Source organism: Oncorhynchus gorbuscha, linkage group LG09, assembly GCF_021184085.1.
Source record: "Oncorhynchus gorbuscha isolate QuinsamMale2020 ecotype Even-year linkage group LG09, OgorEven_v1.0, whole genome shotgun sequence".
In the NCBI taxonomy this organism is placed as follows: Eukaryota; Metazoa; Chordata; class Actinopteri; order Salmoniformes; family Salmonidae; genus Oncorhynchus; species Oncorhynchus gorbuscha.
The window spans coordinates 11523180-11545851 of NC_060181.1; the positions used below are offsets into that span (position 1 = coordinate 11523180).

At 47.6% G+C, this 22672-nt stretch overlaps 1 protein-coding gene across 1 annotated transcript in view; it reads right to left on the minus strand.

The window, feature by feature from the left end:
* The window catches only part of LOC124043165 (CLIP-associating protein 2-like), a 136756-nt gene that overhangs the window by 105728 nt on the left and 8356 nt on the right, over positions 1-22672 (minus strand). Inside the window, 5 exon segments of the mRNA XM_046361423.1 lie at positions 3222-3319; positions 8841-8916; positions 11042-11133; positions 14513-14616; positions 17821-17899. Of these exon segments, the coding sequence (XP_046217379.1) occupies positions 3222-3319; positions 8841-8916; positions 11042-11133; positions 14513-14616; positions 17821-17899 (449 nt within the window).

A 22672-nucleotide genomic window follows, 5' to 3' on the forward strand; every position in this document is an offset into this window, starting at 1 on the left:
CACTTTCCAACCAAAAGCACAGAGACCCCAATAATGGTGAATTACGCCTTCATTACTGTGAGACTTTAAAACTCTATAAACGTAACACTCAGAACCAAAAAAGAACAGCACAACAGCAAGCAGGTGACACTAATTGAGGAGCCCATGAACACACACAACTTCTGGCAAAATTGGAAAAACCTCAAAATAAATAAAAGTGGAATTAGTGATAGAAAATGGTGACATATGGAGCCATGTTAAAACCCTCTACAACACCGTTGAAATGGACGCAAACGCAGAACAACGCCACATTCATGAAAAGTTGAATGGATTAGAAAAAGCTGAAAAGGACAATCAGAATCCACTGGACTCCCCCAATTACTGACCAGGAGCTCTATAAGACACTAAACTATTACTGACCAGGAGCCCTATAGGAAACTAAACTATTACTGACCAGGAGCCCTATAGGAAACTAAACTATTACTGACCAGGAGCCCTATAGGAAACTAAACTATTACTGACCAGGAGCTCTATAGGAAACTAAACTATTACTGACCAGGAGCTCTATAGGAAACTAAACTATTACTGACCAGGAGCTATTACTGACCAGGAGCTCTATAATAGGAAACTAAACTATTACTGACCAGGAGAGCCCCTATAGGAAACTAAACTATTACTGACCAGGAGCCCTATAGGAAACTAAACTATTACTGACCAGGAGCCCAGGAAACTAAACTATTAGACCCCTATAGGAAACTATAGGAAACTAAACTATTACTGACCAGGAGCCCTATAGGAAACTAAACTATTACTGACCAGGACCAGGAAAGCCCTATGACCAGAGAAACTAAACTATTACTGACCAGGAGCCCTATAGGAAACTAAACTATTACTGACCAGGAGCCCTATAGGAAACTAAACTATTACTGACCAGGAGCCCTATAGGAAACTAAACTATTACTGACCAGGAGCCCTATAGGAAACTAAACTATTACTGACCAGGAGCCCTATAGGAAACTAAACTATTACTGACCAGGAGCCCTATAGGAAACTAAACTATTACTGACCAGGAGCCCTATAGGGAAACTAAACTATTACTGACCAGGAGCCCTATTACTGACCAGGAGGAAACTAAACTATTAAACTAGGAAACTAAACTATTACTGACCAGGAGCCCTATAGGAAACTAAACTATTACTGACCAGGAGCCCTATAAGAAACTAAACTATTACTGACCAGGAGCCCTATAGGAAACTAAACTATTACTGACCAGGAGCCCTATAGGAAACTAAACTATCACTGACCAGGAGCCCTGATGAAACTACACTATTACTGACCAGGAGATAGGAAACTAAACAAACTGACCAGGAGCCCTTGAAACAACATTTCATGGCATCCTAAATGAGGCTCAAACTCACTATTACAAAACTATGTTTAATTTGATCCTGAAACTCAGGCATCGGAGGTAGGTTATTTCCCTGACATCTGGAACCAAGGACTCATAACCCCAATCTTTAAGAACGGAGACCAATTTGACGCTAGCAATTACAGAGGCATTTGTGTGAACAGCAACCTGGGAAAGGTTTTCTGTAGTATTATAAATGTAAGAGTTCTAAACTTCCTTGATCAACACAACGTCTTGAGTAAAAGCCTAATTGGATTTATACCAAAACATTGCACAACCGATCATATTTCCACCCTACACACACTGACAGATAAACATGCCCACCAAAATAATACCAAAATACACACTTGCTTTATCAACTTCCAAAAGGCATTTGATTCTATTTGGCATACAGGACTGTTCTACAAAGTCACTGAAACTGGTGTAGGGAGTAAAATATATGACATAATTAAATCAATACGTGCAGCATTAAAATTGACAAGAAAATAACCTAACTATTTAAACAGGGGCGGGGCCTTCACCACAGTTGCAATCTGAGCCCTGCACACTTCAATATTTACATCAACGAATTGGCCACTATTCTAGAAAAATCATCAGCCCCATTTCCCCAAATGTAATGATTAATTATGTTATTATTATACATCTCCAAACAATGCTTTGGCAATATCTACATTGTCACGTCATGGCACTAAAGCAAATTTAATTTAAATTGATAGAGAGAGAGGGGGCAGAAAGAGAGAGAGGGGGCAGACAGAGAGAGAGGGGGCAGACAGAGAGAGAGGGGGCAGACAGAGAGAGAGGGGCAGACAGAGAGAGAGGGGGCAGACAGAGAGAGAGGGGGCAGACAGAGAGAGAGGGGGCAGACAGAGAGAGAGAGAGGGGGCAGACAGAGCAGAAAGAGAGAGGGGCAGAAAAGAGAGAGAGGGGGCAGAAAGAGAGAGAGGGGGCAGAAAGAGAGAGAGGGGGCAGAAAGAGAGAGGGGGCAGAAAGAGAGAGGGGGCAGAAAGAGAGAGAGGGGGCAGACAGAGAGAGAGGGGGCAGACAGAGAGAGAGGGGGCAGACAGAGAGAGAGAGAGGGGCAGACAGGGGGAGAGAGAGGGGGCAGACAGAGAGAGAGGGGGCAGAAAGAGAGAGAGGGGCAGAAAGAGAGAGGGGGCAGAAAGAGAGAGAGGGGGCAGAAAGAGAGAGAAGTCAGAAAGAGAGAGAAGTCAAAAAGAGAGAGAGAGCAGAAAGAGAGAGAGACGGCAGAGAGGAGGCTGTGTGTGCTCAGAATGACAACACTACGGACTCCTTATTACGGTAACCACGGTGACCAGAGAGCAAGTATACTCAATGGAGCTCTTCAGAGACGACACACTCCTCCCTCTCTTCCTCTGTCCTCCTCTTCATTGTCCAGTATAAAGAGTCTCTGTGTGCGACTGTGTGAGAGGCAGAGTGGAGCTTGGTGTGGACTGGGACAGAGATACCACGGGACATACACTTAGTATTCACAGTCCAAACCACTGACAGAGGTCACTGGCCAGTAAAAAGACCACAGCAACAAAACCTGCAGACTCGATCGACCAAACTACTCATTTTAGAAGTATTCTTCACAGGTTTCTCCAAAAGTGTCAACGATAATGGAGTGACGCCAATACATGACACACACACACACACACACACACACACACACACACACACACACACACACACACACACACACACACACACACACACACACACACACACACACACACACACACACACACACACACAACACAACCACACACAACCACACACAACCACACACACAACCACACACACAACCACACACACAACCACACACACAAAGACTCACCGTGCGGCAGGCAGGCCACTCTTTCCCAGGTCGGCTCTGACTCTCTCCCCTATGTGGCGATACACATCCACTAGAGATGTTGTGGCAGCCTCACGGACCTGCACACAGGACACACAGCATCCCACAATATAGGTTATCCAGTATCGTTAGCTACATAACTAAATAATGAAAATATATATTATGCAATTCATATCATTCACAGTTGAGTTAGCAGATGTCTTAACATCATGTTTAGTATGATTGTAATGACATCAGATAACTCTGGCCGGCGAGAGTAAGGTGTTACCCTGCCCTGTGTGTGTGTGTGTGTGTGTGTGTGTGTGTGTGTGTGTGTGTGTGTGTGTGTGTGTGTGTGTGTGTGTGTGTGTGTGTGTGTGTGTGTGTGTGTGTGTGTGTGTGTGTGTGTGTGTGTGTGTGTGTGTGTGTGTGTGTGTGTGTGTGTGTGTGTGTGTGTGTGTGTGTGTGTGTATGATCTACAGAGCCTTCAGAAAGTATTCACACCCCTTGACTTAGTCCACATGTTGTGTTACAGACTGAATTAAAAATATACGTTTTTTTCCCCCTCACCTCATCTACACACAAAACCCTATAATGACAAAGTGAAAACATGTTTTTAGAAACTTCTGCAAATGTATTGAACATTAAATACATAATTCTGATTTACACAAGTATTCATACCCCTATAAAATGTTTAAATCCCCTTTGGCAGCGATTACAGCTGTGAGTCTTTCTGGGTAAGTTTCTAAGAGTGATTACAGCTGTGAATCTTTCTGGGTAAGTCTCTAAGAGTGATTACAGCCGTGAGTCTTTCTGGGTAAGTCTCTAAGAGTGATTACAGCCGTGAGTCTTTCTGGGTAAGTCTAAGAGCGATTACAGCTGTGAGTCTTTCTGGGTAAGTCTAAGAGCGATTACAGCTGTGAGTCTTTCTGGGTAAGTCTAAGAGTGATTACAGCTGTGAGTCTTTCTGGGTAAGTCTAAGAGTGATTACAGCCGTGAGTCTTTCTGGGTAAGTCTCTAAGAGTGATTACAGCTGTGAGTCTTTCTGGGTAAGTCTCTAAGAGTGATTACAGCCGTGAGTCTTTCTGGGTAAGTCTCTAAGAGTGATTACAGCCGTGAGTCTTTCTGGGTAAGTCTCTAAGAGCTTTGCACACCTGGATGGTACAATATTTTCACATTTTAAAAAATGTATGTGAAAATTCTTCTCTGTCAAGTCGGTTGTTGATCATTGCTAGACAGCGATTTTCAAGCTGATTTAAGTCAAAACTGTAACTAGGCCACTCAGGAACATTCAAAGTCGTCTTGGTAAGCAACTCCAGTGTTTTCTAAGTTATTGTCCTGCTGAAAGGTGAATTTGTTTCTCAGTGTCTGTTGGAAAGCAGACTGAACCAGGTTTTCCTCTAGGATTTTGCCTGTGATTATAGCTTTTCTTTTTATCTTAAAAAACTCCCAAGTGGTTGCTGATGACAAGCATACCCATAACATGATGCAGCCACCACCATGCTTGAAAATATGAAGAGTGGTACTCAGTGATATGTTTGGGGCAAATCCAACACAACACAACACTTTGAATTCAGGCTAAAGATAATTTCTTTGCACATTTCTTGCAGTTTAACTTCAGTGCCTTGTTACAAACAGGATGCATGTTTTGGAATATTTGTATTCTGTACAGGCTTCGTTTTCACAATGTTGTTGATCCATCCTCAGTTTTCTATCACAGCCATTAAACTGTGTAACTGTTTAAAAGTCACCTTTGACCTCATGGTGAAATCCCTGAGCGGTTTCCTTCCTCTCCGTTAATGGAGTTAGGAACGACGCCTGTATCTTTGTAGTGACAGTACACCATCCAAAGCGTTCTCTCTCTCACCCAGCTATTTAACATGTTTCAAAACCAGGGTTCTCTCACCCAGCTATTTAACATGTTTCAGTGGTGAAGCCAGGGTTCTCTCACCCAGCTATTTAACATGTTTCAAAACCAGGGTTCTCTCACCCAGCTATTTAACATGTTCAGTGGTGAAGCCAGGGTTCTCTCACCCAGCTATTTAACATGTTTCAGTGGTGAAGCCAGGGTTCTCTCACCCAGCTATTTAACATGTTCAGTGGTGAAGCCAGGGTTCTCTCACCCAGCTATTTAACATGTTTCAGTGGTGAAGCCAGGGTTCTCTCACCCAGCTATTTAACATGTTCAGTGGTGAAGCCAGGGTTCTCTCACCCAGTTATTTAACATGTTCAGTGGTGAAGCCAGGGTTCTCTCACCCAGCTATTTAACATGTTTCAGTGGTGAAGCCAGGGTTCTCTCACCCAGCTATTTAACATGTTCAGTGGTGAAGCCAGGGTTCTCCCACCCAGCTATTTAACATGTTCAGTGCTGAAACCAGGGTTCTCTCACCCAGCTATTTAACATGTTCAGTGGTGAAGCCAGGGTTCTCTCACCCAGCTATTTAACATGTTCAGTGGTGAAGCCAGGGTTCTCTCACCCAGCTATTTAACATGTTTCAAAACCAGGGTTCTCTCACCCAGCTATTTAACATGTTCAGTGGTGAAGCCAGGGTTCTCTCACCCAGCTATTTAACATGTTCAGTGCTGAAGCCAGGGTTCTCTCACCCAGCTATTTAACATGTTTCAGTGCTGAAACCAGGGTTCTCTCACCCAGCTATTTAACATGTGCAGTGGTGAAGCCAGGGTTCTCTCACCCAGCTATTTAACATGTTCAGTGGTGAAGACAGGGTTCTCTCACCCAGCTATTTAACATGTTTCAGTGGTGAAGCCAGGGTTCTCTCACCCAGCTATTTAACATGTTTCAGTGGTGAAACCAGGGTTCTCTCACCCAGCTATTTAACATGTTCAGTGCTGAAGACAGGGTTCTCTCACCCAGCTATTTAACATGTTTCAGTGGTGAAACCAGGGTTCTCTCACCCAGCTATTTAACATGTTTCAGTGGTGAAGCCAGGGTTCTCTCACCCAGCTATTTAACATGTTTCAAAACCAGGGTTCTCTCACCCAGCTATTTAACATGTTCAGTGCTGAAGACAGGGTTCTCTCACCCAGCTATTTAACATGTTTCAGTGGTGAAGCCAGGGTTCTCTCACCCAGCTATTTAACATGTTTCAGTGGTGAAACCAGGGTTCTCTCACCCAGCTATTTAACATGTTCAGTGCTGAAGACAGGGTTCTCTCACCCAGCTATTTAACATGTTTCAGTGGTGAAACCAGGGTTCTCTCACCCAGCTATTTAACATGTTTCAGTGGTGAAGCCAGGGTTCTCTCACCCAGCTATTTAACATGTTTCAGTGGTGAAACCAGGGTTCTCTCACCCAGCTATTTAACATGTTCAGTGCTGAAGACAGGGTTCTCTCACCCAGCTATTTAACATGTTTCAGTGGTGAAACCAGGGTTCTCTCACCCAGCTATTTAACATGTTTCAGTGGTGAAGACAGGGTTCTCTCACCCAGCTATTTAACATGTTTCAGTGGTGAAACCAGGGTTCTCTCACCCAGCTATTTAACATGTTTCAGTGGTGAAACCAGGGTTCTCTCACCCAGCTATTTAACATGTTTCAGTGGTGAAGCCAGGGTTCTCTCACCCAGCTATTTAACATGTTTCAGTGGTGAAGCCAGGGTTCTCTCACCCAGCTATTTAACATGTTTCAGTGGTGAAACCAGGGTTCTCTCACCCAGCTATTTAACATGTTTCAGTGGTGAAACCAGGGTTCTCTCACCCAGCTATTTAACATGTTTCAGTGGTGAAACCAGGGTTCTCTCACCCAGCTATTTAACATGTTTCAGTGGTGAAACCAGGGTTCTCTCACCCAGCTATTTAACATGTTCAGTGGTGAAGCCAGGGTTCTCTCACCCAGCTATTTAACATGTTTCAAAACCAGGGTTCTCTCACCCAGCTATTTAACATGTTCAGTGGTGAAGCCAGGGTTCTCTCACCCAGCTATTTAACATGTTTCAGCGGTGAAACCAGGGTTCTCTCACCCAGCTATTTAACATGTTTCAAAACCAGGGTTCTCTCACCCAGCTATTTAACATGTTCAGTGGTGAAGCCAGGGTTCTCTCACCCAGCTATTTAACATGTTTCAGCGGTGAAACCAGGGTTCTCTCACCCAGCTATTTAACATGTTTCAGTGGTGAAGCCAGGGTTCTCTCACCCAGCTATTTAACATGTTTCAGTGGTGAAGCCAGGGTTCTCTCACCCAGCTATTTAACATGTTTCAGCGGTGAAACCAGGGTTCTCTCACCCAGCTATTTAACATGTTTCAGTGGTGAAGCCAGGGTTCTCTCACCCAGCTATTTAACATGTTTCAGCGGTGAAACCAGGGTTCTCTCACCCAGCTATTTAACATGTTTCAGTGGTGAAGCCAGGGTTCTCTCACCCAGCTATTTAACATGTTTCAGTGGTGAAGCCAGGGTTCTCTCACCCAGCTATTTAACATGTTTCAGTGGTGAAGCCAGGGTTCTCTCACCCAGCTATTTAACATGTTTCAGTGGTGAAGCCAGGGTTCTCTCACCCAGCTATTTAACATGTTTCAGTGGTGAAGCCAGGGTTCTCTCACCCAGCTATTTAACATGTTTCAGTGGTGAAGCCAGGGTTCTCTCACCCAGCTATTTAACATGTTTCAGTGGTGAAGCCAGGGTTCTCTCACCCAGCTATTTAACATGTTTCAGTGGTGAAGCCAGGGTTCTCTCACCCAGCTATTTAACATGTTTCAGCGGTGAAACCAGGGTTCTCTCACCCAACTATTTAACATGTTTCAGTGGTGAAACCAGGGTTCTCTCACCCAGCTATTTAACATGTTTCAAAACCAGGGTTCTCTCACCCAGCTATTTAACATGTTCAGTGGTGAAGCCAGGGTTCTCTCACCCAGCTATTTAACATGTTCAGTGCTGAAGCCAGGGTTCTCTCACCCAGCTATTTAACATGTTTCAGTGGTGAAACCAGGGTTCTCTCACCCAGCTATTTAACATGTTCAGTGCTGAAGCCAGGGTTCTCTCACCCAGCTATTTAACATGTTCAGTGCTGAAGCCAGGGTTCTCTCACCCAGCTATTTAACATGTTTCAGTGGTGAAACCAGGGTTCTCTCACCCAGCTATTTAACATGTTTCAGTGGTGAAAGCCAGGGTTCTCTCACCCAGCTATTTAACAGTCTCCCATTGACTGTCTAATAGCAGGGTAAACGATTAGAATGAGTAACTCCAGCACACTGGCATTTCTGTATTGTTGAATACTTCACCATAGAAACGCAATGACTAGAACTTTTATGTGTTCCACAATGTGTTTAATGGAACTCACACTTACATATTTTCTATGTTACAGGGCTTTCTCTCCATGTTTCATTAAAACCTGTCCCCGGAGAGCTACAGACCTGAGAGGTTTAAACTCCAAGCTTAATCTAACACACCTGATTCTAATAAATAGCTGGTTGATGAGGTGAATCAGGTCAGTTACAACTGGGGTTGGAGTTAAAAACCTACAGGATGGTATCTCTCCAGGAACAGGGTTGGAGTTAAAACCTACAGGAGGGTCTCTCTCCAGGAACAGGGTTGGACAGCCCTGCTTTTGGATGTTTTTAATACAGACAGAGACAAAAAGGGATTCAGATATATGCTCAGACTCTCACCTGTGGGTTCTGGTCTCCAGTCAGAGTGCAGAGGTGGGGAACGATCTTACTGAGACGCAACGGCTGAGCACCAAACCTGAGGGAGGGAAGGAGGGAGAGAAGAAGAGAGATAGAGGGGGAGGGAGAGGGTATGAGTGAGAGGGGGGGGTATAAGTTTATCAGGGTAACCCACCATTCTGCAACATTCACCAGCAGGCCATAGAGACACCTTTAGCCTTTTGCTGCATAGCATGTAGCAGCTTAGCATTTAGCACAACAGTGCTGCTATTAGCAAGATGATGCAACAATCAGTGAGGAGATTCCAGCTTCACAGCAGGGACAGGCAACCCCAGTCCCCTGAAGACACAGCTGATTTACTGTCACACTTTTTTGCCCGGACTCATCATGATCTACAGTTTAGAATGCAGTGAGTTTAATACAGTCAGCTGTGTTTCCTAGGGATGGGGGAAATGTGTGACATCACTCAGACCCCCGTGGACTGGAGGTGCCCATCCCTGCTTTACAGCGCCTCGAGCCTCTTTATGCTTTAAAACTTTTTGTAAAAATACCGTCGGCTACACATATTGCTCAAATGTAAACTTGTGTACTTGCTACGTTTCTCGACCGGTAGAGCACGACACTCGGCCCCCTTGAAGCAGGGCATTGGGAACAGAATTGTCTCGTTGAGCCAACACTCATACAGAATAAATGGTAATAGCAGAGCAAGGTTTTTAAAACAGCTGAAATGTGGCTGTCATCAGCAGGCTACCCGCAGCTGTGGCTGTCATCAGCAGGCTACCCGCGGCTGACATCAGCAGGCTACCCGCGGCTGTCATCAGCAGGCTACCCGCGGCTGTCATCAGCAGGCTGTCATCAGCAGGCTGTCATCAGCAGGCTGTCATCAGCAGGCTGTCATCAGCAGGCTGTCATCAGCAGGCTGTCATCAGCAGGCTGTCATCAGCAGGCTACCCCCGGCTGTCATCAGCAGGCTACCCGCGGCTGTCATCAGCAGGCTACCTTCAGCTGTGGCTGTCATCAGCAGGCTACCTTCAGCTGTGGCTGTCATCAGCAGGCTACCTTCAGCTGTGGCTGTCATCAGCAGGCTACCTTCAGCTGTGGCTGTCATCAGCAGGCTACCTTCAGCTGTGGCTGTCATCAGCAGGCTACCTTCAGCTGTGGCTGTCATCAGCAGGCTACCTTCAGCTGTGGCTGTCATCAGCAGGCTACCCGCGGCTGTCATCAGCAGGCTACCCGCGGCTGTCATCAGCAGGCTACCCGCGGCTGTCATCAGCAGGCTACCCGCGGCTGTCATCAGCAGGCTACCCGCGGCTGTCATCAGCAGGCTACCCGCGGCTGTCATCAGCAGGCTACCCGCGGCTGTCATCAGCAGGCTACCCGCGGCTGTCATCAGCAGGCTACCCGCGGCTGTCATCAGCAGGCTACCTGCGGCTGTCATCATTACTTTTGATTTTGACCCCCCCCTTTGTTCAGGGACACATTATTCCTTTTCTGTTAGTCACATGTCTGTGGAACTTGTTCAGTTTGTCTCAGTTGTTGAATCTTGTTATGTTCATTCAAATATTTACACATGTTAAGTTTGCTGAAAATAAACACAGCTGACAGTGAGAGGACATTTTTTTTTCTACGTCTATGAGTTGGTGAACTAACTGAACAGGTGATTTACTACCACCTGGAGGGTTGTTTGAACAGGTATAAAGTCAAGGACAGTGATTTACAGCCACCTGGAGGGTTGTTTGAACAGGTATAAAGTCAAGGACAGTGATTTACAGCCACCTGGAGGGTTGTTTGAACCGGTATAAAGTCAAGGACAGTGATTTACAGCCACCTGGAGGGTTGTTTGAACCGGTATAAAGTCAAGGACAGTGATTTACAGCCACATGGAGGGTTGTTTGAACCGGTATAAAGTCAAGGACTTTAAATAACTTGGCTGATCCCTCCTGATGACCATGTCATGCTGGAGGGTGGTCCATCATTAACCTATAGGAAGTCCCACCCAGTTGACAACATTAAAAAAATGTGAACGTTTAAACAGGCTTTTGGGCACCAGAGTCCTCTATCGAACTCTATGGTGCGTCTGTCCCTCCCCCTCAAGAAAAACACACGTTCCATTTAAAGCAGCAGTACGGGGAAATCAGCGGTCTCACTCTCCGTATGACCTGTGACCTATGGAAGTGATTGATGGTGAAAGAGGAAGTACTCACGTGTTGAGCGTGGCGCAGAGAACCAGACACACCCCCTCTCTGCTGCGGAAGTTCTTATGTTTAAAACCAGGAAGCAACCTCTCCCACACATACTACAGATTGAGAGAGAGAAAGAGAGCGACAAAGAGAGAGAGAAGAGAAAGATATTATTTGGAAGCAAGAACTGATCACCCCAATCCACAAAAGTGGGAGACAAATTTGACCCCAATAACTACCGTGGAATATGCGTCAACAGCAACCGTGGGAAAATCCACTGCATTATCATTAACAACAGACTTGAATATTTCTTCAATGAAAACAATGGTACTTAGCAAATGTCAAATTGGCGTTTTACCAAATGACCGTACGAGGGCCTGCTTTACAAATGACCGTACGAGGGCCTGCTTTACAAATGACCGTACGAGGGCCTGCTTTACAAATTTATGGAAAGTGGGGTTGGGGGCCCTGGGGCCCTGACAGACCTGACAGTGAATATCAGTAAGAAAAAACAAATGGGTGTTCTAAAAAAGGTCCAGTTGCCAGGACAACAAATACAAATATCTATCACTGTTGCCCTGGAGCCCACAAAAAACTATAAATACTTTGGCCTAAACATCGGCCCCACAGGTAACTTCCACAAAGTTGTGAACAATCTGAGAGACAAGGCAAGCTGGTCCTGGGGCTCTGTTCACAAACACAAACAGACCCCACAGAGCCCCAGGACAGCAACACAAACAGACCCCACAGAGCCCCAGGACAGCAACACAAACAGACCCCGCAGAGCCCCAGGACAGCAACACAAACAGACCCCGCAGAGCCCCAGGACAGCAACACAAACAGACCCCGCAGAGCCCCAGGACAGCAACACAAACAGACCCCGCAGAGCCCCAGGACAGCAACACAAACAGACCCCACAGAGCCCCAGGACAGCAACACAAACAGACCCCACAGAGCCCCAGGACAGCAACACAAACAGACCCCACAGAGCCCCAGGACAGCAACACAAACAGACCCCACAGAGCCCCAGGACAGCAACACAAACAGACCCCACAGAGCCCCAGGACAGCAACACAAACAGACCCCACAGAGCCCCAGGACAGCAACACAAACAGACCCCACAGAGCCCCAGGACAGCAACAGAAACAGACCCCACAGAGCCCCAGGACAGCAACACAAACAGACCCCACAGAGCCCCAGGACAGCAACACAAACAGACCCCACAGAGCCCCAGGACAGCAACACAAACAGACCCCACAGAGCCCCAGGACAGCAACACAAACAGACCCCACAGAGCCCCAGGACAGCAACACAAACAGACCCCACAGAGCCCCAGGACAGCAACACAAACAGACCCCACAGAGCCCCAGGACAGCAACACAAACAGACCCCACAGAGCCCCAGGACAGCAACACAAACAGACCCCACAGAGCCCCAGGACAGCAACACAATTAGATGCAACCAAATCATCACGAGAAAACAAAAAGAGAATTACTTGACACATTGGAAAGAATTAACAAAAAAAACAGAGAAAACTAGAATGCTATTTGGCCCTAAACAGAGAGTACACAGTGGCAGAATACCTGACTACTGTGACTGACCCAAACTTAAGGAAAGCTTTGACTATGTACAGACTCAGTGAGTATAGTCTTGCTATTGACAAAGGCCGCCGAAGGCAGACATGGCTCTCAAGAGAAGACAGGCTATGTGCTCACTGCCCACAAAATGAGGTGGAAACTGAGCTGCACTTCCTAACCTCCTGACAAATGTATGACCATATTAGAGACACATATTTCCCTCAGATTACACAGATCCACAAAGAATTTGAAAACAAAAAAATATTTGATAAACTCCCATATCTACTGGGTGAAATACCACAGTGTGACATCACAGCAGCAAGATGTGTGACCTGTTGCCACAAGAAAAGGGCAACCAGTGAAGAACAAACAACATCGTAAATACAACCCATATTTATGTTTATTTATTTTCCCTTTTGTACTTTAACTATTTGCACATAATTACAACACTGTATATTTACATAATATGACATTTGTAATGTCTTTATTGTTTTGGAACTTCTGTGAGTGTAATGTTTACTGTTCATTTTTTGTTTATTTCACTTTGGTTTATTATGTATTTCACTTGCTTTGGCGATGTTAACATGTGTTTCCCATGTCAATAAAGACCTGAAAGAAAGTAAGAGACAGAGACAAGAAGTCTGTGGGAGGGAAACTGCAGGGGGCTCAGCAGATTACTGCTTATAAAGGAGGTTACAGTCTGTGGTGTGTGTGTGTGTGTGTGTGTGTGTGTGTGTGTGTGTGTGTGTGTGTGTGTGTGTGTGTGTGTGTGTGTGTGTGTGTGTGTGTGTGTGTGTGTGTGTGTGTGTGTGTGTGTGTGTGTGTGTGTGTGTGTGTGTGTGTGTGTGTGTACTGTCATTTGCAGTTCAGGTTATGTCCAGAAGAGGGAGCTGCGACCCTGATACTGTCTGTGTTAATCTAGTCAACTGTGATGCTGCAATCCTGATACTGTCTGTGTTAATCTAGTCAACTGTGATGCTGCAATCCTGATACTGTCTGTGTTAATCTAGTCAACTGTGATGCTGCGACCCTGATACTGTCTGTGTTAATCTAGTCAACTGTGATGCTGCTATCCTGATACTGTCTGTGTTAATCTAGTCAACTGTGATGCTGCGATCCTGATACTGTCTGTGTTAATCTAGTCAACTGTGATGCTGCGATCCTGATACTGTCTGTGTTAATCTAGTCAACTGTGATGCTGCGATCCTGATACTGTCTGTGTTAATCTAGTCAACTGTGGTGAATGATAGATTACTGATAGGAGGTAGAGCCTGGGCGGTTTGGATGCCCTCTCTGAAGTGGGTTTCTCACAGTTCTATTCCTCAACTCCCTTACCCAGAATGCACAGCTGGGGAAATATCCTCATGACATTACAGCCAGTTTGTTGTAATCTGGTTATAATGTCACATAATCAAGGTGTGAGGACGTCACCTCGCCCAGTTCTGTTAGCAGATCTATAAGCAGCAGAGGCAGTCCTCCAGGTCTGAGACTGTATATTAGTCCTGGACTACAGGAAGAGGCAGGATCTAGCTCAACATAGGTGAGGCAGTGTGTGTGTGTGTGTGTGTGTGTGTGTGTGTGTGTGTGTGTGTGTGTGTGTGTGTGTGTGTGTGTGTGTGTGTGTGTGTGTGTGTGTGTGTGTGTGTGTGTGTGTGTGTGTGTGTGTGTGTGTGTGTGTGTCTCTGTGTGTGTGTGTAGTGTGTGTGTGTAGTGTGTGTCTCTGTGTGTGTAGTGTGTGTCTCTGTGTGTGTCTAGTGTGTGTAGTGTGTGTCTCTGTGTGTGTGTGTGTCTCTGTGTGTCTCTGTGTGTCTCTGTGTGTCTCTGTGTGTCTCTGTGTGTCTCTGTGTGTCTCTGTGTGTCTCTGTGTGTCTCTGTGTGTCTCTGTGTGTCTCTGTGTGTCTCTGTGTGTGTCTCTCACCATAGGCGACGCGGTCACTTCCATACAGCGGAGGATAAGATTCTGACTCTGTTCTCTGACCTGGTCCTTACTGTCGCCCAACCTGTCCACGAGGGCTGGGACCACTGGAGAAGGGAGGGGACACACAGTCAAATGTCATGTTAGAATAGTTGACTTGGATCCATAATGAAACGTTGGTAGTAGAGAGGTTACCGGACCTAGACGGTGGGTCAAACAGAGTTCACACAGACGTCTTGGTAACAGACAAGAGTTTACTTCCTTAGGAGGCACTAGTTTCTCTGCTACGGTTTTCAAGTAATCCTCCGATTTCCCCTTCGAATCACACACACACAGACACAGACACAGACACAGACACAGACACAGACACACACACACACACACACACACACACACACACACACACACACACACACACACACACACACACACACACAAACCGAGGGCGGGGAAGGTTGCAGTAGGATGACATCACCCTGTCACTCCCCAGCTGATGTTTTCAGAGAGGAATGCTTGTGTGTGTGTGTGTGTGGAGGGGGGGGGGGGGAGATTGGGTTGTTGCTACCACAACAGTTGGTTTCCTAGGCAACAGGGACAATAGAGGTCCAACACACAGCGACACACGTCATCATCAAACACAGACATGTGAATGTGTGAGGTCATTGTGGTGTTCCCCCTCTTCAGAAAACAGCTGTTTCACTTCCTCCCGGACAAACCCCCTCGCAGAACAAGATGGCCTCAGAAAATCATCAACAACAGATGGGAGAGAAGAACAGTAAAACACACAGCAAGTGAGGAGAGCCAATTATGCGTAGATCAAGAATGACACTCATTAATCACTATGATCTCCTCTCCTCCTCCTCTGTGTCGACAGAGAAACGAGAGGAGAGGAGTGGAGAAGTGGAGAGGAGAAGTGGAGAGGAGAAGTGGAGAAGTGGAGAGGCAAGGAGAAGTGGAGAAGGGTGGAGAGGCGGAGTGGAGAGGCGGAGTGGAGTGGTGGAGTGGAGAAGTGGAGAAGGGTGGAGAAGCGGAGTGGAGAGGCGGAGTGGAGAGGAGAAGTGGAGTGGAGAAGTGGAGTGGAGGAGTGGAGAGGTGGAGTGGAGAGGTGGAGTGGAGAAGGGTGGAGAAGCGGAGTGGAGAGGTGGAGTGGAGAGGAGAAGTGGAGTGGAGAAGTGGAGTGGAGGAGTGGAGAGGTGGAGTGGAGAGGTGGAGTGGAGAAGTGGAGTGGAGAAGTGGACAGGAGAAGTGGAGAAGTGGAGAAGTGGAGAAGTGGAGTGGAGAGGCGAAGTGGAGTGGAGAGGCGAAGTGGAGTGGAGAGGTGGAGTGGCGAAGTGGTGGAGTGGCGAAGTGGTGGAGTGGAGAGGCTGGGTGGAGAGGCGGAGTGGAGAAGCAGAGTGGAGAAGCAGAGTGGAGAAGCAGAGTGGAGAAGCAGAGTGGAGAGGCGGAGTGGAGAGGTGGAGTGGAGAAGCAGAGTGGAGAAGCAGAGTGGAGAAGCAGAGTGGAGAAGCAGAGTGGAGAAGCAGAGTGGAGAAGCAGAGTGGAGAAGCAGAGTGGAGAAGCAGAGTGGAGAAGCAGAGTGGAGAAGCAGAGTGGAGAAGCAGAGTGGAGAAGCAGAGTGGAGAGGCAGAGTGAAGAAGCAGAGTGGAGAGGCAGAGTGGAGAAGCAGAGTGGAGAAGCAGAGTGGAGAGGCAGAGTGGAGAAGCAGAGTGGAGAAGCAGAGTGGAGAGGCGGAGTGGAGAGGTGGAGTGGAGAAGCAGAGTGGAGAAGCAGAGTGGAGAAGCAGAGTGGAGAAGCAGAGTGGAGAAGTCGATTGGAGTGGAGAGGTGAAGTGGAGAGGCGGAGTGGAGAGGTGAAGTGGAGAGGTGAAGTGGAGAGGTGAAGTGGAGAGGTGGAGTGGAGAGGTGGAGTGGAGTGGAGAGGTGGAGAAGTGAAGTGGAGTGGAGAGGTGGAGTAGTGGAGTGGAGAGGTGGAGTGGAGAGGTGGAGTGGAGAGGTGGAGTGGAGGAGTGGAGAGGAGGAGTGGTGGAGAGGCGAAGTGGAGAAGCAGTGGAGAGGTCGAGTGGAGTGGAGAGGTGGAGAAGTGAAGTGGAGTGGAGAGGTGGAGTAGTGGAGTGGAGTGGAGAGGTGGAGTGGAGAGGTGGAGTGGAGTGGTGGAGTGGAGAGGTGGAGTGGAGAGGTGGAGTGGAGAGGTGAAGTGGAGAGGTGGAGTGGAGAGGTGGAGTGGAGAGGTGGAGTGGAGAGGTGGAGTGGAGAGGTGAAGTGGAGAGGCGGAGTGGAGAGGTGAAGTGGAGAGGTGGAGTGGAGTGGAGAGGTGGAGTGGAGTGGAGAGGTGAAGTGGAGAGGCGGAGTGGAGAGGTGAAGTGGAGAGGTGGAGTGGAGAGGTGGAGTGGAGAGGTGGAGTGGAGTGGAGAGGTGGAGAAGTGAAGTGGAGTGGAGAGGTGGAGTGGAGGAGTGGAGAGGAGGAGTGGTGGAGAGGCGAAGTGGAGAAGCAGTGGAGAGGTCGAGTGGAGTGGAGAGGTGGAGAAGTGAAGTGGAGTGGAGAGGTGGAGTAGTGGAGTGGAGAGGTGGAGTGGAGAGGTGGAGTGGAGAGGTGGAGTGGAGAGGTGGAGTGGAGGAGTGGAGAGGAGGAGTGGTGGAGAGGCGAAGTGGAGAAGCAGTGGAGAGGTCGAGTGGAGTGGAGAGGTGGAGAAGTGAAGTGGAGTGGAGAGGTGGAGTAGTGGGTGGAGAGGTGGAGTGGAGAGGTGGAGTGGAGAGGTGGAGTGGAGAGGTGGAGTGGAGGAGGAGAGGAGGAGTGGTGGAGAGGCGAAGTGGAGAAGCAGTGGAGAGGTCGAGTGGAGTGGAGAGGTGGAGAAGTGAAGTGGAGTAGAGAGGTGGAGTGTTTTCAGACAGTTGGATTCAGGCGATGTCACAGACTGTTTGTTTCCCTTTGGAATCCGACAGAGCTGTACTGCAGGGAGGGGTGTGTGTGTGTGTGTGTGTGTGTGTGTGTGTGTGTGTGTGTGTGTGTGTGTGTGTGTGTGTGTGTGTGTGTGTGTGTGTGTGTGTGTGTGTGTGTGTGTGTGTGTGTGTGTGTGTGTGTGTGTGTGTGTGTCTCTCTCTCAAGGGCCAGCCTGGGTGAGTATGACAACTGGTGACACCTGCAGCAGTAGTCTGACAGGACAAGTACAACACACACCAAAAGGCAGACAGGAGCAGCCAATGAGGGCAGTAGGGGAATGCAGTTAAGGGGTTAGCTGGGATAGTCCTACAGTTAGCCAGACTATTTGCAGCCTGATTACAGAAGAGGATGGAGAGACAGAGACAGTAGCTCACCTGTTCCCAGGTATCCTCTAAAGTGTTCCCCCAGGCGATCGACGAACGCCCCGGCAATGTCTATCCCCAACAACGCCACCTATAGGGCAGAGGGAAAAGACACACTTAATACTGAGTCACTATCTCACTCACACACACATCAACTCCCAACACACAGACAGTAGTAAGGTTATAGAGTTCTGTGAAGCTTAGTTTTCCTGCGTGTGTGAGAGAGATAGAGATTTGATCTCACGCGGAGGGAGTTTTGTGTCTGGAATGCTTGTGTTGGCAGACCATGACGGAAGCAAAAATGGTTCTCTGTCCCAGGGAGAGATCCTGACTGCTGTTACTCCTATTTTAGTAAAACACACAGAGAGAGAGAGAGAGAGAGAGAGAGAGAGAGGGGAGCCAGGTAACCCCAAACAGAGAGAGAACGAGAGAGAGGGGAGCCAGGTAACCCTAGAGAGAGAGAAGAGAGAGAGAGAGAGAACGAGAGAGAGAGAGAGAACGAGAGAGAGAGAGAGAACGAGAGAGAGAGAGAGAGAGAGAACGAGAGAGAGCGAGAGAGAGAACGAGAGAGAGAACGAGAGAACAAGAAGAGAGAGAACGAGAGAGAGAGAGAGAGAGAACGAGAGAGAACGAGAGCGAGAGCGAGAGAGAACGAGAGAGAGAGAGAGAGAGAGAACGAGAGAGAGAGAGAGAGAACGAGAGAATGAGAGAGAGAACGAGAATGAGAGAGAGAACGAGAGAGAGAGAGAGAAGAGAGAGAGAGAGAGAACGAGAGAGAGAGAGAGAGAAGAGAGAGAGAGAGAACGAGAGAGAGAGAAAACGAGAGAGAGAGAAAACGAGAGAGAGAACGAGAGAGAGAGAGAGAGAGAGAGAGAGAGAGAGAGAGAGAAGAGAGAGAGAGAGAACGAGAGAAAGAGAGAGAACGAGAGAGAGAGAACGAGAGAGAGAACGAGAGAGAGAAGAACGAGAGAGAGAGAACGAGAGAGAACGAGAGAGAGAGAACGAGAGAGAGAGAACGAGAGAGAGAACGAGAGAGAGAGAAGAGAGAGAGAGAGAGAGAGAGAACGAGAGAGAGAGAGAGAACGAGAGAGAGAGAGAAGAGAGAGAGAGAGAGAGAGAACGAGAGAGAGAGAGAGAACGAGAGAGAGAGAGAACGAGAGAGAACGAGAGAGAGAACGAGAGAGAGAGAGAACGAGAGAGAGAGAGAGAACGAGAGAGAGAGAGAGAGAGAGAACGAGAGAGAGAGAGAGAACGAGAGAGAGAGAGAACGAGAGAGAGAGAGAACGAGAGAGAGAGAACGAGAGAGAGAGAACAAGAGAGAGAGAGAGAGCCCCATGACAGCATCACAATTAGACCCAACCAAATCATGAGAAAACTAAAAGATAATTACTTCACACATTGGAAAGAATTTACAAAAAAAAAGAGCAAACTAGAATGCTATTTGGTCCAAAACAGAAAGTACACAGCGGCAGAATATCTGACCACTGTGACTGACCTAAATCTAAGGAAATCTTTGACTATGTACAGACTCAGTGAGCATAGCCTTGCTATTGAGAAAGGACGCCATAGCCTGTCTTCTCTTGAGAGCCAGGTATGCCTATGTGCACACTGCCCACAAAATGAGGTGGAAACTGAGCTGCACTTCCTAACCTCCTGCCAAATGTATGACCATAGAGACACATATTTCCCTCAGATTACACAGAATTTGAAAACAAACCCAATTTTGATAAATTGAGGGGGAGAGGGGGAGCAGAGAGGGGAGGGGGAGGAGAAGGACCATATGTCCACTCAGATATTCTCAGGCCCCACTGATACTAATACACTATAAACACACATCAACTGTCTAAGAGTGACTTTGCAGAATCACGAGATAAAGATGACATAGCATCTTTACCAAAACTGCCTGGTCAGTTCGTCCGTCCATCCATTCAAACTGCCTGGTCAACTGTCAGTCCATCCATCCATCCTGCCTGGTCAACTGTCATTCCATCCATCCATCCTGCCTGGTCAACTGTCATTCCATCCATCCATCCTGCCTGGTCAACTGTCAGTCCATCCATCCATCCATCCAGCCTGGTCAACTGTCATCCATCCATCCATCCATCCAGCCTGGTCAACTGTCATCCATCCATCCATCCTGCTGGTCAACTGTCATTCCATCCATCCATCCATCCATCCATCCATCCATCCATCCATCCTGCCTGGTCAACTACCATTCCATCCATCCATCCATCCTGCCTGGTCAACTGTCATTCCATCCATCCATCCTGCCTGGTCAACTGTCATTCCATCCATCCATCCTGCCTGGTCAACTGTCAGTCCATCCATCCATCCATCCATCCAGCCTGGTCAACTGTCATCCATCCATCCATCCTGCCTGGTCAACTGTCATTCCATCCATCCATCCATCCTGCCTGGTCAACTGTCATTCCATCCATCCATCCATCCATCCATCCATCCATCCATCCTGCCTGGTCAACTGTCATTCCATCCATCCATCCATCCATCCTGCCTGGTCAACTGTCATTCCATCCATCCATCCTGCCTGGTCAACTGTCATTCCATCCATCCATCCTGCCTGGTCAACTGTCATTCCATCCATCCATCCTGCCTGGTCAACTGTCATTCCATCCATCCATCCATCCATCCATCCATCCATCCATCCTGCCTGGTCAACTGTCATTCCATCCATCCATCCTGCCTGGTCAACTGTCATTCCATCCATCCATCCTGCCTGGTCAACTGTCATTCCATCCATCCATCCTGCCTGGTCAACTGTCATTCCATCCATCCATCCATCCTGCCTGGTCAACTGTCAGTCCATCCATCCATCCATCCTGCCTGGTCAACTGTCATTCCATCCATCCATCCATCCTGCCTGGTCAACTGTCAGTCCACCCATCCATCCATCCTGCCTGGTCAACTGTCATTCCATCCATCCATCCTGCCTGGTCAACTGTCAGTCCATCCATCCTGCCTGGTCAACTGTCATTCCATCCATCCATCCTGCCTGGTCAACTGTCATTCCATCCATCCATCCACCCATCCATCCTGCCTGGTCAACTGTCATTCCATCCATCCATCCTGCCTGGTCAACTGTCAGTCCATCCATCCATCCATCCATCCATCCATCCTGCCTGGTCAAACCCAATTTTGATAAATTGAGGGGGAGAGGGGGAGCAGAGAGGGGAGGGGGAGGAGAAGGACCATATGTCCACTCAGGTATTCTCAGGCCCCACTGATACTAATACACTATAAACACACATCAACTGCCTGTCAGTCCATCCATCCATCCATCCATCCATCCTGCCTGGTCAACTGTCAGTCTGTCCATCCATCCTGCCTGGTCAACTGTCATTCCATCCATCCATCCACCCATCCATCCTGCCTGGTCAACTGTCATTCCATCCATCCATCCTGCCTGGTCAACTGTCAGTCCATCCATCCATCCATCCATCCATCCATCCTGCCTGGTCAAACCCAATTTTGATAAATTGAGGGGGAGAGGGGGAGCAGAGAGGGGAGGGGGAGGAGAGAAGGACCATATGTCCACTCAGGTATTCTCAGGCCCCACTGATACTAATACACTATAAACACACATCATCTGCCTGTCAGTCCATCCATCCATCCATCCATCCATCCATCCATCCATCCATCCATCCATCCATCCATCCATCCATCAACTGTTAGTCTGTCCATCCATCCATCCATCCATCCATCAATCCATCCATCAATCCATCCATTCTAACCAGAGGAAGGGTTTGGGACCATGTCTAAGACCTGAAGACTTACCAAGCTACGGCTTTAGTTCAGAGGGGTAGGTTTAGTAAATCACAGTAAATCTACAGCTCTAAAACATTCAGAGAATGAAAAGAAAAGGCATTGTGCAATATTACAGTGGCTGCTGTGGAGCGCGCGAGTGTGGTCAAAATCAAATCAAATTTATTTATATAGCACTTCGTACATCAGCTGATATCTCAAAGTGCTGTACAGAAACCCAGCCTAAAACCCCAGACAGCAAGCAATGCGGGTGTAGAAGCACGGTGGCTAGGAAAAACTCCCTAGAAAGGCCAAAACCTAGGAAGAAACCTAGAGAGGAACCAGGCTATGTGGGGTGGCCAGTCCTCTTCTGGCTGTGCCGGGTGGAGATTATAACAGAACATGGCCAAGAGTGCAAACCCAGGCTACCGAAGTATGATTCTCATTCAGAGACAACTAATGACACCTGCCTCTGATTGAGAACCATACTAGACCGAAACATAGAAATCCCAAAATCATAGAAAAACAAACAGACTGCTCACCCCAACTCACACCCTGACCATACAAGGAGAATGGACTAATGCCTACAATCAGAAAGACCTATAGAACAAGCCTGTCTCTCCTCCACCAGTCATACAAGGAGAATGGACTAATGCCTCCAATCAGAAAGACCTATAGAACAAGCCTGTCTCTCCTCCACCAGTCATACAAGGAGAATGGACTAATGCCTACAATCAGAAAGACCTATAGAACAAGCCTGTCTCTCCTCCACCAGTCATACAAGGAGAATGGACTAATGCCTACAATCAGAAAGACCTATAGAACAAGCCTGTCTCTCCTCCACCAGTCATACAAGGAGAATGGACTAATGCCTCCAATCAGAAAGACCTGTAGAACAAGCCTGTCTCTCCTCCACCAGTCATACAAGGAGAATGGACTAATGCCTACAATCAGAAAGACCTATAGAACAAGCCTGTCTCTCCTCCACCAGTCATACAAGGAGAATGGACTAATGCCTACAATCAGAAAGAGAGCTGGCTAAAGCAAGCTCTTGCTCAGAGTGAGCGGTCTGTCTACCAGAAGATGGTTGCTGACTGCAAGACCA